Below are 19,978 nucleotides of genomic sequence, written 5' to 3' on the forward strand. Positions count from 1 at the left end.
GTAGCAACTATGTCATCATGCTTTGGAGAAGACATCTTTCAACTCTGTACTCACACAGTTGTGACTGCTGGATGATATTTATATCTCAGTGACAGGCATTTATCGTCTCAACAAATAAAGGTTCAAAACAAGCCCTGTGTTGTCTTTACTAAGAGAGCACCTGTGGGGGAAAAAACCCCACAAACACAGAATAAATAGAAAAAAGGGCCTTTTGAGCATGGGAATGCTCATCTTCATGTTAGTGTAAGCACAATGAACAGCAAGCTGTCATAAAATCTCAAAAAAATAGGTCAAGATTTGGAAGCAACAGAACAAATGTTTTCTGCTGCCCCATCTAAGAAAACTGCACTGGGCAAGGCTGTTCATCCCCTGGTCATCAAAACTATTTTAACATGTAAACTGAGACTGTCAATCTAAATCTAAGCTCATTTTCTAAATAAGGGCACAAAAAGAACAGAGTTATGCTCAGAGATCACATGTGGGCTTCAGATTAATGAAAATGAGGTTGCTCAATATTCTGCTGACTTGAGAAAAACAGCACTGACATGACTCACCTCTTTCCTTTCTCCTCAGGGAATCGTTCCTTCTAACACAAGTTAGGATTCCTCTTTATATAACTAAATCATGAAACAGGAGTTCAGCTGTCTATTAAACAGAAAGCAAATTCATAAAATCATGCATACCATTTATATAACTGCATTTTAAAAAACGTTTTATCAAAGGAAGGCATATCAAGCTAAATAAATTTTCTCTTTTGTTCCTTGTGTAGGAATTACATTTTAGGAAGTATTTTTCTGCAACTGAATGGATGCCAGTTGCAGAAATATCTGCCACTAAACTAGAAAATCTCATCATAACTTTTCATTATAAATATTAAATGCTAGAAATCCTCAGAGAGAAATGAACATACCGGATGTTCGCACTTTCTGTGAAAATGTTGCAAACTTGTTTACCAGAAGACTGCTATAGGAGAAAACAAACCCAATAAAAAGAGACTCCTATTTCTACTGAATAGTCATTCTGATCCTGCAAATATTTTTGTTTATGACAGTTATAGAATTACATCAAGCAGTAAAAGGGAACTTAAGAACAATTTTTCAGGTGCTTCGTACCCACAGGTAGAACCAGGCTTTGTCTCTTTCCAATTTCAGAGGGCTTTAACAAATCAATATCCTTACAATATGTCTCCATCAGCTTCGATTTACTTCTCTGAAAATGCTCAATTCCTTTTGGCATTGGTCCTTTGACACGAAGGAAAGTCTTTGCCTCACATTTATTTCTGTCAGAAAGCTTTGCCCAGAAGGAACACAGAAGCCTGCTTGAAGGGAAGAAAATGCAAAGCGCAAATAGATACATCAACATCCATGAAACTTTAAAGTAGAAGACATGCAGATAATCATACTTTTTACGTAAGACATTCTTTAGCAACATAGGCTTAAACAATTTAACGTGATTATTTTTGTTCTTGTACCCTCAGCCCCAAACACGGTGATGGTCCACACCAGAACAATCAAGGAGGCCTTGGGGCAGCTCCGTCCCCTGGCATGTGCAGCCCCTAGAATTTATTCCATGGCTGAGTCTCCTGATGCTTGGTTTGGCAGGAATGAGAGAAAATAAAATGCTTTAAGTTAAAACAGTGAGACAGATTCCAGTTTTTTTTGGCTGACTTCTGTAAGTATATTAGGACCCTATAAAGTGTCCTTCAATCAGTATGTGAGTGGCGAAAACCATGTCAGCCTCATCTCATGCTTCTGTAGGGCACTAAACCAGTCTTGGAGATATTTTCTTCAGTTGAGAATATTTTAATACATTTAATCTTGTCTGAATGCTTAAATCTGATGAAAAACTTTTCAACTATACATTTCATGCAAGAAATAAGTATAATTCTTCATTGCAGAAGGCAGGTGTATCAATTAGTACAAACAGACTTCCACAGAATTCACTAGAAACCATCAGCATTTTCTAGCATGACCTAAAAGCTATATAGAGAAAAAACATTTAAAACTCACTACTAAAAGTAGATTTGGGTTATTATTTCACTATAAAGGAGAGATTTCTTGTTTGAAAACTGGGCCGAGTACCTATGCCAGGCAGTGCTATCTGCATGCAGATAGAGGAATTTCTAGAGTTCATGGATAACTCGAAGTTGACAATTTTGGCAACTCAAAAACTTGGCTGGAGGGGGAAAGCAGTATAAAATACACCCTGATCTCTTTAAACCATCCCTTAAACAAGGGTTTTGCATTTGTTTGTTTCCTTGGAAATGTTTTATAGCATAATAGAAATGGTTCATTTAGCTGTCTTTTCAGAATTATGATGAGCTGTTTGACTGGCAAGGCTTAGAAGAAGTTACAAAGACTGACACTGAAAATGTGTCAAGATGAGAATGTTGAGCCCTCAAAAAGCAACCAATTTACAGAAGACTCTTGATACATTAATTTATTCCATTGCATTACACTACAACTGAGACTGCACCATCACGTGCTACTTTTCCCTTAGGATTTACCTTACTAACAGGAAGAAGGGAAAGCTCATGCTGAATGCAAACCTTATTGATATTTTGCTTTAAACCCTTTGTTCAATCCCTGTTCTTGTATGGATATTGAAGCTCCCCATCAGATGCAGCAGCTCCCCTCCAAGCCATGGACAGGCTCTGCCCAACAGCTGCAATCAGGCCTGTTCAAATGGAGTCTTTGAAGAGTTTTCCTATCGAGCTGTACGCTGAATGCAGACCCATGGAGTGCTTTTCCCCAAAAGGTCACCAAGTTGACCAAGTCGCAGGGCATGTGTAGCCCAAAGGTGACTCCAAATGAGATGTGTGCACGTGGTTAACTTTGCTTAAAGAAAATAGGCAAATACACTTCTCAGTGTAATAGGTGTGATGAATTTTGGGATAAATCACCCAAAATTCAACAAAGACACAAACCCACAGAACTGCTTTGTTTGCTCCTGCTTTCAGAAGTGATTAAACCATTAAACCACATTTGCTTAATGTGAGATATGCAAAATGTTTTCCATATATTTCTGTAAAGAAAAATATATATGTGAAAGAATGACTGCATTTTTACAAGGGCATGTAGTCACAGGACAAGGGGAATGGCTTTAAGCTGACAGAGAGGAGACTGAGATGAGCTCTTAGGCAGAAGTTCTTCCCTGTGAGGGTGCTGAGGCACTGGCACAGGGTGCCCAGAAAAGCTGTGGCTACCCCATTCCTACCAGTGCTCAAGGCCAGGTTGGACGAGGCTTGGAGCAAGCTGCTCTAGTGGAAGGTGTCCCTGCCCGTGGCAGGGGGTTGGAATTGGATGAGCTTTGAGGTCTCTTCCAACCCAATCCAGACTGTGATTCTATGATTAATGAAAAATTTTCTGACACAGTTTCACCCCTAATATTTGACACAGTTATACCCATCTAGTGAAGAATCTCAACCACCCCACGTGTAAACACTGCTCCCGAGGCAGCCCAAGAAACCCACTTGTAGATTTGTGCACGCCTTGATGCCAGAGGCAGTGTTTGCTGTGCTCCTCAACGCTGCCCACCAGATCCCTGCGGGTGCCGAGGGCTCCCCGGGACTGCACCAGGAGAGAGGTTAAGGAGCTTTCCCGGATTTTGCAGGTCAGGACTCCCTGGAGATCTGCCAGAGCCCTGGGCACTCACAAGCCACTGCCCCGCGGGACAGTGGAAATTGAAGTAAATATTCCACAAAACAGCTATTCCACGTCCCGAATTCCCAAACCAAACTACTGAGTCTGAGTCGGACCCCCCCAGTTTTCCGGGGCTTCCTCTGCCAGGAGCTCACCCTCGTGTGAGAGGCGACACAGCCGCCGCGGAACCTGCTGCCGGGATGCGCGTGTGCCCCGGCGAGCCGCGCGTCCTGCCGGGGGGAACTGGCGCTTTGGGACGCGACGGGACACCCCCACCGCCCGGACACGCTCCCTCAGCGCTGGGCGGGGACAGGCTTCGCACACTGAGCCCCGCGACCGGACAGGGTGGGAGTGGGAATGGGAATGGGAATGGGAATGGGAATGGGAGGTCCCTCCCCATGCCGCCAGTCACATGTTCCCGGTGCGGGAGGAGCTCCGAGGCACCTGCGGCCCCCGCCTTTGTGCAGTGCAGGTGCAGCGTCCGCCCCCCCATCCCCCCGTGACGTCACGCGGCCGCTCGCGGGGCACCATGGGAGAATCCCGATGTTTTCCGACGGATGCGCTCAGCAGTGTGGCGGCTTGAGGCGATTCCGGGAGCGACGCTCGGGGCGAGGGGGGGACACGTCCCGGGAGGGGGCGGCGGCGGCTGTGGCGGCGGGGGGCCGGGCCGGTGCTCCGCGCCCCGGCTCTTCCCCACCCCGCCAGGCAGCATGGCCCACCCCCGTGAGGCGCCCGGAGCTGCCCCCTGAGCGCCCGGCGCCGGCGGAGCGCCCCGCCGCAGCCTGCAGACGGTGCCGGGGAAGATGCTGCTGCCGCGGCTGGTCTTGCCCGGCTGACGCCCCGCCGCCGCCGCACCCCCGTCCCCATTGTCCCCCTGCCGCCGGCGGCTCCATGAGCGCTTCCTCCTCCCCCCGCCTCTAAGCTTCCCGCCCTCCACCTCATGGCTGCATCGGAAGAAGGGACCGGCTGCTTTCTCCCGAGAGGCAGGTCTCAGAGTGACCCCAGCATCCTCACCGACCCCGCGGGCCCCGGCGCCGGAGAGCGCCCAGGTACCGGCAGCGCCCGGGCGGGGGGCGGGCAGGGGCGCGCCGAGACCATCCTCCGACTAGCAGCGCGGCCAGGCAGGGCACAGGGAGCGCTTTTTCCGCAGCGAGTGCCGGAATGGTGCAGCGGCGGTGCTCGGAGCGGGGCTGCAGAGGAGTAATTCCCGCGGCTTTGCGATCCCCTCGATCCTGAACCGAGCGAGCGGGCGGGGGGCGCGGCTGGCGCTGGGCGGCGGGGCCCGGCGGAACCCTCCGGTGAGGCTCGGGAGAGCCGGCTGGTTACTTACGTGGGGTGCTGGGGGAATAAAGTCTAATGAGGCAGGCGGTTTGCATGGGATCTCCATGGAGACATGGGGACATAGGGTCATAATTAAAGGCTTTCTCCGCGCCAGAAGGTAATTGTCACTTCCAAGGAGAAGCGTGAGCTTCTTATGGGGTGTGGGCACAGGGCGAGGTACAGGGGGGCACAGCCTTGGCACCGGAATATAGATATAATATTGTGATTAGATTTTCTTTAACAATGGCTAATGGTGTTTTGAGCTTAACTTCACTTTGAGGAATAATCCTAAATGTCTGTTGAGGGTGACTCAGTCATTTCAGGCTATCAGCATCCAGAATGCAAGCAATGACCCCTAGAGAAAAAAATAAAAAAAGGAAACAACTCCATCACTTTGATGTGATGTGACTGCGTGGAAAGGCACAACAACAAGCTGGAGGCAAAGGCTAAGAGCCAGTTTAGTCTTGGTTTCTCTGAAGAGGTGGTCATACAAGAATGGGAAGGTTTCTTTATGAGGACAGGAGTAATCAAACCAGCGTGAGACAATGCAGGGGGTGTTTATCGCTGCTGCCCGTTACACTGAATTCTGAAGCTAGAAATAGCTCTGGGCTTTGGGTCAGGCACTGTCAGCCTGGAAGAGACAGTCATTGAATGCAATTTTGGGCTGGACTTCAGTTCCAGCCTTTTTCAGACTACTGAGTGAAATATTCCAGGCTGTTTTCATACACCTGCTATGCTGCTTCCTTCTGAGACCATGAGGATATTAATATCTGTAACTATTTTAAGTTCTATTTATTTGTCTTATCAAGCAATTCTGATCACCTTGCTCAAGAGTGAAATACAAATTAAATTAAGGCAAACAGTAAATGATTTATCTCTGATGCCCAACTGCTCCGATACCCTAAGTGAAGGGAACAAAGGACTCTTCTAACATGAACTGCTCGACTCACTCCCAGAGGGGCAATCTTGGCTGAAAGAGGAATGTATGTTTCTGCCATTTGATTTCTGGAAGCAGAAGTGACTAATGAAAGGACTAATATGCAGTCTCGGGTTTAATACCTCTATAGTATTTTCTGCTAATTAATTATTTTGGCCTTTGTGAGATATACAACAAAGAAAGTAGCAACATGTCTGACAGACAAAGATATAAACATTATGATGTGTTTTGTAAGGAGAAAGAACTATTTATACTAAGTAGCATTTTTTCCCCCGATACAGACTTCATCAGATAAGTGTCCCATTGCATGGCAGAAGCTATACTAATAAGCAAGAAAATATGTTTTTGATGGTATTGCGTTAAACATACAGTATGTGGAAAGAAACAAAAGGTGATGGGTTTCATCCAGGTGCGTATAGATAGTAGTAGAGTTAGCACATTTGGTAAGCTTTTCAGGTCTTTAATTTGCTCATCAAATAGTACTGAACATTCATATGCTTCAAAATTATAATAAAGTGAACATAAATGACTTAATTTAAATAATATTTTACCCTACAGTGCTGTAAGTAACCACTTATTGTGAGCAATTTCATACAATTGGTTATCCAAAATCCTGAAGTACATTTTACACTACTGTAAGAATTATGTACACTAGAAGACATAATTGTAATTTATCTTATTGTGGAAAATAGTTTTATCTTATTGTGGAAAATAATTTTATCATTATAATACCAACATAGCTGTCTATGGACTCCAGTCAAAAGAAAGTCTTAGGAGTGCTAAATGACACATAGCGAGTTTGTGTTTACATCCCAACCATGTAGACATGCAGACAAACCATGTAGAGAAGTAAGCTGGAACATTCAGAATTCTTTGTTAATTTAAAAACTGAATTAATTTTCATTAACATTTAAGTCATGCATTGAAATTGTACAGACAAAACCAAACAAAAAACCCAAACCAATAACAAAAAAAAAATGGATAAAACTGAAGGATCCCTACAAAAACATTCCTACTTTTATATGGCATTTGAATGATACTACATTCCTACCAGAAATGCACTCCCATTTTGCAACATTTTCTGAAATGCATGATGTGATGAAGGATCATTTTGTATCAATTCATTTGCCTGTGTCTGTTTAGAGGAAAGTACGTAGCAGATGTGGTAATAGATGAAGCCAACCTATATTCTGAAGATTTTTCTGGAGTTTCTGTGGGTTTGTTTAAAGACATAATTCATATTTCTTTTCTTGACCTATACAGTTAGGGTTTTTTAGCCCAGCTTTATACTGGATATGTCAGTGGCATAGCTAAGAATGTAGAGGTGCCAGCATGTAGCTTTTCCTGTATTTACCTAAGAAAATTCTCCGATGCAATGCTTCATTTTCCTTTCTCTCTTGAGCCACAGCTGAATGTACATTGACTGTACACAGCATGGTGACAAGCCTTGCTGGCTGTCCTGCACAAGTTTACAACCTTCTATGACTGGACCATATTATCTCTTTTTACCTGTCGCTGAGTAATGTGAACAGATTTAAGGAATTCAGGATGACCAGACCGCAGATAGCAAGTATTCACCTTCATATTGCTTTCATCTGCAATTTGTTTTTGATGAACTATTGCTGGAGGTCAAATCTTGAAGGGAGTTTCCCATGTGAGAATAAAGCTGAAGTTTGGCTGGGTGTGTGTGTGTGTGTTCACTAGTTTGGGGTCTTGTCAGGGGTTTTTTTGTTGGTTTTTTTTTTGCTTGTTTGTTTGTTTTAAGGGGACTCCCTCTTCTTCAAGGGAGCAAGAGCATAGAACAACTAAGTAACAAGCTGGGTCAGATAGTCTTAGATGTTGGTTTTTGAGAAGTTCTGGACACTCACAACCCTGATGCCAGCAGAAGCTGCAATTACTCCTTGAACAATCAGGGCTTCATGACAAAGCTTCTTATCAGTGTGCTGTTCTTCACAAAGCATTCACTGTAGAAATAAAAAGCTATTTTAATTTATTAAAAGTTATTTTATAACCTTGATTTCCTAGAACAGATGTAATCTTTACAGACTTCAGTAAACTTTATCACATCTAAATGACTTTAAAAACTAATACATATTTAATAAATATTCCTGTGGTAAATAAGATAAACATGGTGTTCAGTAACCTAGACTAGAGAGTTAATAGCTATTTATTCAAAAACAGAGGTACAAATTCACTGATTTAGATCCTTCACATGCAACTTTAATTAAACAGTGGCTCCTCACAGTGATCAATTGAGATGTCACAGTCATGGTCTTCGAAGAAAATATGGACTTCAGTTATCTGTGCAGGCTCTACTGACAAATAGGTAATTCCCTCCAGCATTTAAATGGTGAATATAGTTCTTATTGGTAGACAATACTGGAAATAGCAGAAGAAAGATAAGAAAGAGTGAATGTTTATTTGTTTTAGTTGAATCAGTTCTTTTCTCCTTGTCCTGTATGAGGCCCCAGGTTCACTCCCTGGCATCTCCACCAACGGTTAAAGCCTCTTTGGTATGGAAGACGATGGCTGAAGTACAAATAGGGGGAGGGCAAGAAGGGAGGGAGTGAGTGGACGGGCTGTGTGGTTTATGGCTGACTTTGTTTAAACCATGACACTCCTTTAAGACAAAACAGTGCATTTCAGCCTGTGACTTAAGTGAACTATTTTCTGGCCACTGAGCAATAGTTTATGAGAATCACTGTCCAGTGAATGCTGGACTTCATATTCCAGTCTTTATTGAAGCACACTGTGATGCTGAGTGAGCAAGCCTTAAGAAGGAATGTCCTGAATTTGAAAGGCACACATCAAAATACTTAGGCCTTGCTTAACTATAGACGGTCTCTAGACTGTGCTCTTGTTAAAGTGAATTTTGTTTTTCTTATCGCACCATGACTTAATGCCAGCTTCAGGGAAGCATCACAATTAACACAAGTTTCGTTTGGAAATCCCCATAGGAAAGGGCTCTAAAACCAGTAGCATCCTTCCCTGCTGCCATTAAGATGGTTCAAAGTCCCATTGTTTCCACTGAGTTTGGGAGAAAGCCAGAATATGAAGTTGTATCAGATTGTGTGTATAAAGACACAGCCTAATTGATTGTAGCTCTGGGGTTAGCTCTTAGCTGAAGAACTAGTCTAGAAAATATCTTATCCTGCCATAACATCAAGGGTAATTTTTTTGACACAGTTAAGGAAGTTTTAGGTAAAATACTGGTTAAGTTCTAATTTAAAAAATTAAAAGGTTGTGGAAGATTATGTAGATGGTAAAAAACAGCAGTCGCTTAAGAACACATAATGCAAAGAGGGATTTCATTCATTCCAGTGATCGTAATGTTTTCCTTTCCCCTTTTTCTTTCCCCTCCTCCGTCTTTCCAGGTAAGGATCAAGAGAGAAAGGAGAGTCTAAAGAGAGCATGGGTATGAAATTCAGAACAGGTTTCAGTATCACAATCTATTTGAGAGGCAGTTGCAGGAAGCCAAAATATTGCTCTCGTTAAATGCCAGTCACAGGGCATAGAAAAGATTGACAAGCGTATTTGATTTGTAGTCATAGAAGACAGGGCTCCACAGACTGAAGAAGAGCACACCATGTCAAAACTCAGTATTACTTGAGGAGATATAGACAGCCATGACAATGTGTGAAAATATCACACCACACCCTCCCATCCTTCCCCCCCTTAATTTTGTGATGGATGGATTAAATCTATTTTAATTTGTAGAAGTATACATTGGTGCCATCCCAGTTTGCTCTTTATGCTGCTACTTTTCCTCCCTGGCACAATGCAGTTAAAGAATAATTGTTCAGGATGGGTGTTACTGAGTTCTTCAGCAGACCTTGCTAGTGGTCCTTCTCCTCCAGTGTAGGATCTGTACCAAGGCAAGGAGCTGTTGTGGTGCATGCAGTATTGTTAGATGTTGTTAACAGCTATATTAACATAATTTCTTATCATTCTCATTGGAGAAGACTGATGAAGGGGTTTCTCAGCCTCTACACTGTTTGCTGCAGTGTGCTTCCAGATCTGACAAGTTAAAGCTACTTCAGAATAGTTCCAGAGATGTACAAGTATGTTGCTACCAAATACTAATACCACTTCTAATCAGCAGCACTGTGCACTGAATTAACTCGAGAAGAGAAGAACCGAATAAAATTTAAAGCTCCTTCATCACTGCTTCTAGTTATCATAATTCACAAGTTTTGTAGCAGGAAGCATTCTTGTAAGTGTTCTTCTAGGATGCCAAGGAGAGAGTTGAAGTGTTTTGTTCCTTTTACACTGTCCCTCTGAGCTAAAGGATGACCTGTAACACAGCAAAGCTTTAATATAAGGACAGCATTCACTGGTAATGCTTAGGGAATGTTGTAATGCAATAAAACATCAAGTTTAGGAATGCTCTATGCTAGGGCTTTTCCTCTTTTTCCTTTTCCTTCTATTCTAAAGTAAATGGATAGCAGAGTGGGTGCCAGGCCAGAAGAAGATGCTGTTGATGCTCTGCCTGTCAGCTGGCTGCTGCTCTCATCCTTTTGCAGTCACTTAGATTACTGCAACTTAAACCAGGGACTTGTAGGCTTATCTGTGTTGCCTTTAGTCATTGCACGGATTTTCAGATGTGACACTAACACTCGAGCCAGGCCACCCCTATTAAACATTTCCTTTTTTTTTAGCACCAGAAAGATTTTGATTTCCATTTCCTTTTCCTGTATCAGTCTGTTCTGTTAACGGAGATGGTTTAGCCTACATCCTATTTCTTCTGAAACAAGAAATGTACCAGGTCTCTAAATCTTTTCCCAGCACTCTTAACTTACGACTAAAATAAAATAAGCTGATCAATGCTTTTGCTCAAGTTTATGACCTAATCCTATGTTTCATGTATATAAAGCTTTGGGATATTCTAAATTCTCTCACTCAGAGTCAGAATGCTTCTGTTCAGATCTATGCAAAGGCCTCCAGCTGAAAACTGCAGTTCCACACATAATGGGGAGTATATTAAGGAATGCTCAGAAGAGACAGGAAATATGCAGGGTATTAGTTTACTTAATGTCCCATTTCCTTTTACATTAAAATCCAAATTTCAGTCCTGTAAGGGTCCCCAAAACCTTTATTATTTGTGGGAATGTAGAGTTTATGCTGGTTGCCTCTGTATTGTACTTACTGAAACTCTACTTAGTTTATTTTTGGGGGATTCAAGGGAGAGCTTGGTGAGGTCCTCTTTCAATGCTACTCTTACAGCCGTTAAATTAAATCAGTTCATAAGTATGCTACTCATGTTGAGGGCTGTTTTTAGGCTTTTCCAAGGTTTGACTGTTCCCGGTGTTTGGAGGTTTATAATTAGCTAAGTATTAGAGTTACTTAAATTAAATAGAGACCTTTAATGGGGAGGAAAAAAGGTATTTTACAGTTCTGTTTTCTCCTAAATCCCAAGTTGGCAGGTACTTCGAATGATGCTGAAAAGACATTTAAACCATTTAAACCTTTTTATCCAAGAAGTGGAAATACTGATGACAGACCACCATAACCTAGACTGGATTCATGAGAGTGAGGTCATCATATGGGAAATACCTGGTGGTGTTTCATGAAATTTTTTTGTACCTATAGTTACTTCTGCATCCTTGAGTAATAACTGAAGGTCCTCTTTTTCCTCTTAGCTTTACAGTCATTGCCTTCTGAGCAGAAAGTTTGGTCAGAATCTCACTTTGAAATGCAGAAGTTTAAGGAAACGTCACACAGAGCAAATGTGTGCTCTGCTCCCATGTCACGGAGACCCAACACACTGCACTGATATTCCAGGCACTTGCTGGTTCTCTTATTCTCAGTGCTACTAGCAAAACCCCTGAGACATGTGAAGGATTTGGTCTAAACTTGAGTATCAGAGTCAGAGTAGGTAGGTTCACATCAGTGAAAAGCTTTTTCACAGGTTATCTGATTTAATAGTTTCTATTATCCCTTGTTGAATCAGAAGTATTAGTTCTAGAATGTCTTAAACATTATATCCCCCCTGGTCCCTGGGAATCCTTTCTCATGCACCAGAGGGAACCTTGTTATGTGCACACAAGTTCTTTCGTCACACTTATGTTTGGTTGCAGCAACTGTACTCTGGCATTAAAAGCAGCAGGGATGACATTGCACACTGTGCAAAACATGCAGGATTGATTTTTGTATTTTTATATTGATATCTAAATAAAGCTTTTGAATCTTACTGAAGAAATTTTCAGGTCTTAAGTATACAACCACCAAAGCAAGCTGTATAAGTGAAAAGGGGCTTTTTTCAGACTTGTACATCCCACAGAACTATTACTGATCTCTTGTATATGCTTTACAAAGGGTTTCTATTTTCATCCTTAACTCTTCAGATGTTTCCATGCATCATAAAAAAAAACTATCACAGATCACAAAAAAGATTCAGGCTCACATTCTCCAAAATCACAGAAAACAATGAAAAACCCCAAGTGTTTCTTATAGTTTACAAATGGGGAATTGAGCTTTAATTAACTGACTTTGCTGGGTTTTTGTAGGAAGCCAGTGACACCACTGGAAGTTGACTCTGGATTTTGTAAGGCTCAGCCCCATACCTTAACCACAGAAATTATCTATAGCAGTACTATTGTTGTGGTAAATGGTGCTTGTGTATCCAGGTGTTTCAGTCTACAGTCAACTTATGGAAAAAAATTGGAAGGGATAAGAAAAAATATTTTGTGTGGAAAATGAGATCTGTTCTCATTGCAAGGTTAGAGACCTCAGATTTATTTAGTTAGTTAGTTATTTAAATGTAGCTGCAGTTTCTTGTCCTATAGCTTCCAGGGTTTCATATTACTAATAATGGAGAAAACAGTTTAGGCAAGTACATATTGGAAATTGGGTGAAGAAAAAATAAATCTGAAACTCTTCTTTTTGGATAATGTTAGATTGGGACAGTTTATTCAAAATCATAGGTGAGTCTGGTCTCTTGCTTGGAGATTTAGGACAAGAATTTTTATTTGTTAAGTCTTCAGAGATTCAGTCTTTGAGCTGAATATTGTTTCACCTAACAGGAAAAAAGGGGAAACCATGGTCTTTTTGATAGAAGATGGACAAGGATTTCTAATTACTGTTTACTACTTCTCCTTCTGGTTTGCAATTAATTTACCATCTAATGACCTTTTCAGATATGAAATAGAGGTAGTCGGGAACTTGATAGAGAAAAGTTAAATCACAAAATATGTGTTTGTTCACACTTTTCCACCCACCCTTGGGCAGGTATATCTGTACCAGCTTCATTAAGGACAGAATTTAAACTAAAAAAGGAAAAAAGAGCAGTAACAAGCATCCCTCTCCAAAGTTAGCCAGAATGGGCACCTGCACAGAGTGGAAAGGGTTCAGTTAATCTACAGAGTCCTGAACCCCTGTCTTATCTTTCTTTAATGTTACAAGCTTTATTTTAAAGCAAAAGTAAACTCCAAATCTGACTGCATACATTGAGTACAACTACTCAGAATTAATGTGCACATATAATAATTTCTGCACTCGATGAGTTGCGTCTCTGTGCAAATAAGATAAACTCATATGGCTGTCAAATACTAAAAAACTTCACACTTTGGCTAAGAATGAAGATGGTTCAAGATGATTCAGTCAGTTAATGCTTGTGCCACACTGAAAATGGGAGTCTCACAACGCTTGGAGGCACGTTAATCTGGAACTGGAACTGTTTATTTGAATAAACAGTGAATAGCTAAGTAACAGTATTAACCTTTCACAGTCTTTGGTTTTGGAACTGCCCAGTTCATGCTGTAATGGATAATAGGGCTAAACTCTTCGTTTATAACATAATGGCATTTTCTAGCCAACTTTGTGGCTTGGTATTTTTAAAATTTAATATGTAGCATTAATTACCCTGTCCTCTCTAAGTAGGTCAGATCTATAAATACCAAAGAGCAAGTAAAGCTAAATATGATGCCTTCACTTTCCTTCGCAATGTAGCTGGATTTTTTATGCTAACACAATGGATTCTTTGTGCCCACTAAATAAAATGCCCTTTTTTGTTGAAATTCAAGTTCATTTATGGTCTAATGTATACACAATTGATACATGCCCTTGAGAGAACGTCATATAACTACTCGACGCAGGTCAATGGCTTCATGCTTGAATCTGCATGAATATTTCAGTAAGATGATCTTAATCAAAGGATATCTTATCTTGTGCTCTGTAGTACAGTAATATCCTGTAATCACACATGGTTCATGCATGCAGACCTGTGATTATAGCTAAAGAAAGGCAGCTCCCTCTGCATAAAGTACTTCATGATTGTTGCATATAATGAAGAGACAGTTCATGTGTTAACTTCGTTATTATATATTTTTAGATATATAATATACATTTATATCATATAAAAATATATTTATATATTATATTATTAAATATAATTTATATACTTATATCTGTATATTATATATAAGATATATCAATAATATATCTTTTTATATATATAATATATATATATTTTTTAACATCAGACTGTTCTGTTGCTGCATAACCAGCAGCTGGACATAAAACACTGCATCACATCAAGCCAGTGAAGCCTTCAACCCTTTCTGAAGGCTGCTGCATCCCTCAGGCCATGCAGTCTTCCCTGTGCCTGGCCCATATTGAGCTGCTGGGAATGTCTGTCACATTTCATTCAGTTGCTCACAGAAGTTGGCATCTCACCTCTTAACTAAATAACATGTACCCAGATTTGGGGTTTTTTATCCTATAAGAACAAAGAAATGCTCTACTGGGTCAGAACTGTGGTCATTCAAGTCTAGGACAGTGTTCTTCACAGGGGCAGTAGGAGATGCTATTTAGGGAGAGCATCCTTGCTTAGCCTTGAAGATTGAGACAGGCTGGAAGTCAAACTGAGGGTGACTAAATGAACACGTGGGAACACCAAATGAAATATTGAGGGTCAGCCTTTTGTGTGTGACTGCAAATAACACACATAAGTGTTGATACTTTGGGCAAGTTGCTCAGCATCTAGAACCAGCCCTGCTTTCTTGTGAGACTCAGAGGAACAGCAGGAGAAATCAGTTTCTAAGAGAGTTCCTTGGCTCCTGCAAGTACTTTTTCATTCTTTCATCATGGATGATATGAATCTGAGTGGCGTATTTAGATAGACCTAACATTCTCAACAGATAGGTTAGCTCCTATTCTACTTAAGAATTAGACACTCTTCCCTGTTTCCAGGTCTTGCTGCGTAAGAGATGTTATGAGACTGCTTTGTAACTGTCAAAGCCAGAATACCTCAGCCTTCAGAATTAAAATGCTTTCAGTTGTGTATGATGGGCAGAGTGGGGAAGATGACAGCAAGTTGAAGACTGGAGCTGGGGAAGTTTTCAACACAATATTCAGTGTTACAGCATTATTTCAGTTGGATTTGAGAAATGCAGTGAGAGAACAGGGAAAGGAAGTAGCTAAAAGATTTCTTCTCAACCAGTATACTTTCCGGGCAGCTAAATAATGGCCACTGCTAATCAGTCACTGCTGATCATTCACTGCTGATCAGTCAATTGCAATGACTTGTTCCCTGCATTTTGAATGGGCATGGCAGAGCGAGATGGCTGGATCGAGAACCTTAAATCTGGACCATCCCAAATTGTTTCAGCAGCACAAAGAAAATGACAATACAAGAGAAAATCCCACTCACTCAACAGTGTTCCAGTCACCTCTAATGATAACAGAAGTCCTGATGAACATGCTATTTTACTGTAAACTCCTGATGCTAATTCGAAAGTGAATGATATAAAATAATTACATCCTAAGTAACCCCACGATTCTACTAGATTTTTATTGGAAGCAGGTATCAACCCTTGCCTGAAGCTAGTTTACTTGAACCTGTGCAGTACTGGTTAACTTTTGCGTATTTTCTTAGGGCAAACATAGGGTATGTGAACGACAGCTGTCAAGACAGATAGCAAATAGACTTCACGGTGTTATGGTGTACATTTTCTGCTGAAATTCAATCAGAAGAATAAACTGAAAGGAAGCCAAGTAACAAAGATTATTTTAACAAGTACAAAGAAACGTCCTCCAAAATCTGTAATGTTGTGCATGAATGGAAACCTGTTAAGAAGGGGCCTTACCCTGTAGTAGAAATGTATCCTGTATCTCACTTCTTTAGTCCAATAAAGTATCTTTGAAGGCAACACAGTCTGATCTGGAAAACTCTTTCCTCTTATCTCATGGAGTTAGTGCTTTCTTACATTTTCTTGGTCTCTTGTGAAAGAGTAGAGCTTGTTGCTTGTTTGTTTATACTTTTCAATTTGTTTTCTCTATACTTTTTTTTCCACTTTTCTGCCATCTGAGTTCATTCTGTTGCTAGCACTTTTCTTCTGCTTTAGGAAATGCAGGAGCCCCCTGCTCCAGATGCCTGTCTTCTGAATTATTCTTCTGGAAACAGAATGGTTGTTACTACTGTAACACCAGAGAAGCCAGCAAAGTCTGTCATCCTATATTCTAGTATTTTCAATCCTCAATTTGATCTTGATCTGTCAGAAATCTCATTTATGACGCATGACAAGATTAGATCCTCTGTTTTCCAATGAAGAGTAAGTCTCACTGAAAACTATTCCCTTAGGGCATGTACAGTGACTCTCCTGTGTGGATGCTTTGGTGTGTAAGCAGAACTGACCTCACACTGAGGCTTTTCCTACAGGTAATACTCAATAGGGTCACTTTTTTTCAGGAACTATATGTATATCCTTTGTTGAAAGTTTCCAGTAAGCTCCAAAATTACTGTGGGCAACGTGAGATGAAAAGTGATTAAATAACCCTTGTTTCTGAAAGAAGAACCTGGGAGTAAAAAGTAGAAGCTGTTTTCCGTAACTTCTGGTTCCATTTATATTTTCCTCCCTCTTGCTCTCATAACACTACTTCTAGGCTGTGTTTAGGATTTATTCCAACACATCAAATGTCTGTTTCTACCAATCTCTTTGAAAAACCTGAGCTATGACCCGGGACATGAGCCGTCTATCTTATTTGGGAGAGAAGGTTATATAAAATCAGCTCTCATGTGTCCTGCACCTGCAGAAAATGCATTCCACTTCCTATCCTGGAATTTAGTATTTATCTATTCCTCTATTTCTTTTGCCTGTTGAGCACTATAGTAGCTTATTAAAAAAATCTACCCCAAACTATAAAGCCCCAAACTCCCTGAACAGCACCACCACCCTCAAGCCAAATAAACAGCACACTACCAAGAGGTTATGCGTTTTGAGATCATGGTTTGTTTGTTTGGCTGCTCTTATGAAGTGATTTTAAAAGGGTTAAGTTACTGAATATTCTCTTGGCTGCTTAAACATCATACAGATAGCAGCATAGAATTATACCCTGATTTTTTGAGCAGGTATGCAGGGAATGACGTTTTCACTTGGTCCAAAAGGATAGGAGCTCTCAGAAGGTGAATACACTTTTTTATATATATTCCCCCCCACACACCTTTTTTTTATCTCATCCTATGAACAGAAATGGAAGGCTACTTCTGCTGCGTTTAACTGATTAGTTCTTAATTCAAATTCCCCTTCCATCCTCCCTCAAGAAATTCCCCTGCAATTTGCCATCACAGCATTGCAGAAATCTTTTTTAGATCTTGGTAGCTGCTGTGAGGTTGTCTGAGAACAAAACTACTTTTGAACAGATTGATCTAACTATACGTATCCAAGTCAAAAAGCAGAAGTAGATACCCCAGATCTTCCAAATTGACTTTCATTTATGTTGTTTCTTGAGGAAAGGGGACAGCCTCAGGTATTGCATCATGGTTTCTCAGAAATACTAATTCTTAAACACCAGAAAACTCTTTTTTTACTGCTTTATGTTAAGCAGCTGATTTTTAGTCTGATATGTCTGTTAAAATGAAATCACACAGACTTAGAAATACCTCTTCTGACAGGAAGAGTCAAGCCTAAGCGTATCAGAACCAACGGGAATGCATGCAGTTTAGGGATTTTGTTGTTGTTATAGATCATAATATTCACGTAATACAAGAGAGATTACGGAAATACGGCATAGTCTTATTTTGTCTGACACTGTAAAGAAAGAAAGACTTAAAGGATTAGTCTTGGTAACTTAGCTGTTCCTTTGCAACGTATTGTGATATAATAAGAAATAATGCAGTGCATATCCTGAACATGAAAGAGAGCCTCTGGTCAGAATCTTGTTAATGCCAGAAATGATTTAAAGCCAGCTAACAGTCCCAGTTTTCTGTCCCAGAAATGACAACACAAGATGTGACACCTCTTATTTCAATGCTACATAAGAGAATGTCATGCATATGATTAAAATAACATTCAACATGACTAATTCTTCAAGGTTCACTTCTCTTCATTGTTAGAAACCTGAGGATGGCAGAAGAAAATGGAGTTAGATTTGAGACAGAAGCTGCTACTTTGGCAAGGAATGAAACTATCTAACTACTTTCTTTCCCAATGTCTGTTGAGAGGGATGGGCTAAGGAGGGAAGTGAACTGTTTTTCACTGAAGTATGCTAAGCACCTAATTTACACATTCATTGGGCACAAAGCTTCACTCACTGTGCTGACAAATCACCATAATGAAGCATTTGCACACCCACACACATTTATACACATGCTGTTGCTCAGCTTGCACCTGCAATGATGGTGAATAGATGTGTAATTGCATGCGTAAGTTGTTGAAAGAACAGCTACTAGGCAAGGTCTATATGGCTATAGTAAGTGGTAGGTTTTTTTCTCCACATTGCTGTGGTTGGCAACTTTTTGGAAGCTGTTTTACCTCATAAATCCTGTTTTTACATTATGTAACTCTTAAAGGCTTTTCCAAGGAGCCTGTATTAGCCCTACAGGTGTTGGTATTGACTCACAAAAATTTTGGGTAACTTGGTTCGTGTCCATGGGCTCGTTTGTGCCTCTTGCAATATCAGAGAGCTGTGAGCCTCTGACAAGCAAGGGCAAGTGCTAGAGGGCCCAATTTCAAGCGTGCTCAGATCTCACAGCTTAAGTAAATTGTGTAGAAGAGGTCAAAAAGTGGTACTGGAAGATTCCCATAACAGTAACAAATACTACCTACTGAAATCTGCAAAGTTTGTTTTGTATGCTAATGACAGGACTGTATTTCCTGGCTTATAGCTTCCAAGTCAGATCTTACAGTGACTTGATACCACAAATCAGTCATTCCACATTCAGAGGGGCCACTAAAATGCTGAAGTCATATCACATCATGAAACATCCAAGTCATGTTCCAGACTTTAAAATCCTAACCGTTATTGTGAAATTCTTAATTCTACCATTTCAAAATCATGTTTTTATTCCCTCATGTCCCACATAGCCTACATCTGTGCACAAAACAAAGTCATTGATAATTTGGAGGTTTTGTATTCTCCAGAAATAGCACTGAGATTCTTTTGTAGGCATTTTACCATTGCAACAAGCCTGACCGACCCAGTGCTCCTGCTCTCATCTTGTCATTTTGATAGCTTTCAGAAGGTATGACTTCAAAGAAACTGCTCCAAAATAGTATGTCTGGAGTGGTTTTAAGTAGCTGCTTTATTTCATTGTTGTTCTGCAATAACACACTCGGCTTCAAGATGTGAAGAAGGCTTCATCTATTCCACTGCCACCTAAGTCTACTTGAGCTGACAACCTTATTATTTAGGATTACTTCTCATAACAGATGGGTTTATTTACAGCAATTGTTTCCCAAAGATGTACATAGTATCATTTTCATAAATTGTTGGCAGTGTTGGGATCCCAAATATCACGGTGTATTTGTTTAGTCTTACCCATTTATCTGCAAAGAGGGAAATTCAAAGTAGCTCCAACATCAAATTCCAATAACAGTGATGTTTGAATAGTAATTATATTCTTCTTTTTAGAGTTTTGTCTGAAATGTAACAGTTCTAATATACGTTTTTAATGGGCATTTCCTGTCTATGTTTGATATGACTGTCTATCATTTTGTTTGACTGAGGATAATGGAAACTCACAGTAGCACATCTAAACCACTGCATCACTGCAAAACTATTATTTTCACTGTTTGAATGCATGGACACAAAATTGTGATCCTCTTTCAGGTCTTGTGCCATCATATAAACTATATGCACTGAA

The 19,978-nt window shown here is 40.6% G+C and overlaps 1 protein-coding gene across 2 annotated transcripts in view; it reads left to right on the plus strand.

Moving 5' to 3' along the window:
* Positions 1–4,482: 4,482 nt before the first annotated feature.
* Positions 4,483–19,978, plus strand: part of PHACTR3 (phosphatase and actin regulator 3) — a 110,782-nt gene continuing 95,286 nt past the window's right edge. For both annotated transcript variants that reach the window (XM_065691690.1, XM_065691691.1), the window contains exon 1: positions 4,483–4,690. In XM_065691690.1, the coding sequence (XP_065547762.1) occupies positions 4,582–4,690 (109 nt within the window). In that variant the 5' untranslated portion in view covers positions 4,483–4,581. The remainder of the gene's footprint in view (positions 4,691–19,978) is intronic.

Source organism: Lathamus discolor, chromosome 11 (genome assembly GCF_037157495.1).
Source record: "Lathamus discolor isolate bLatDis1 chromosome 11, bLatDis1.hap1, whole genome shotgun sequence".
Lineage (NCBI taxonomy): Eukaryota > Metazoa > Chordata > Aves > Psittaciformes > Psittacidae > Lathamus > Lathamus discolor.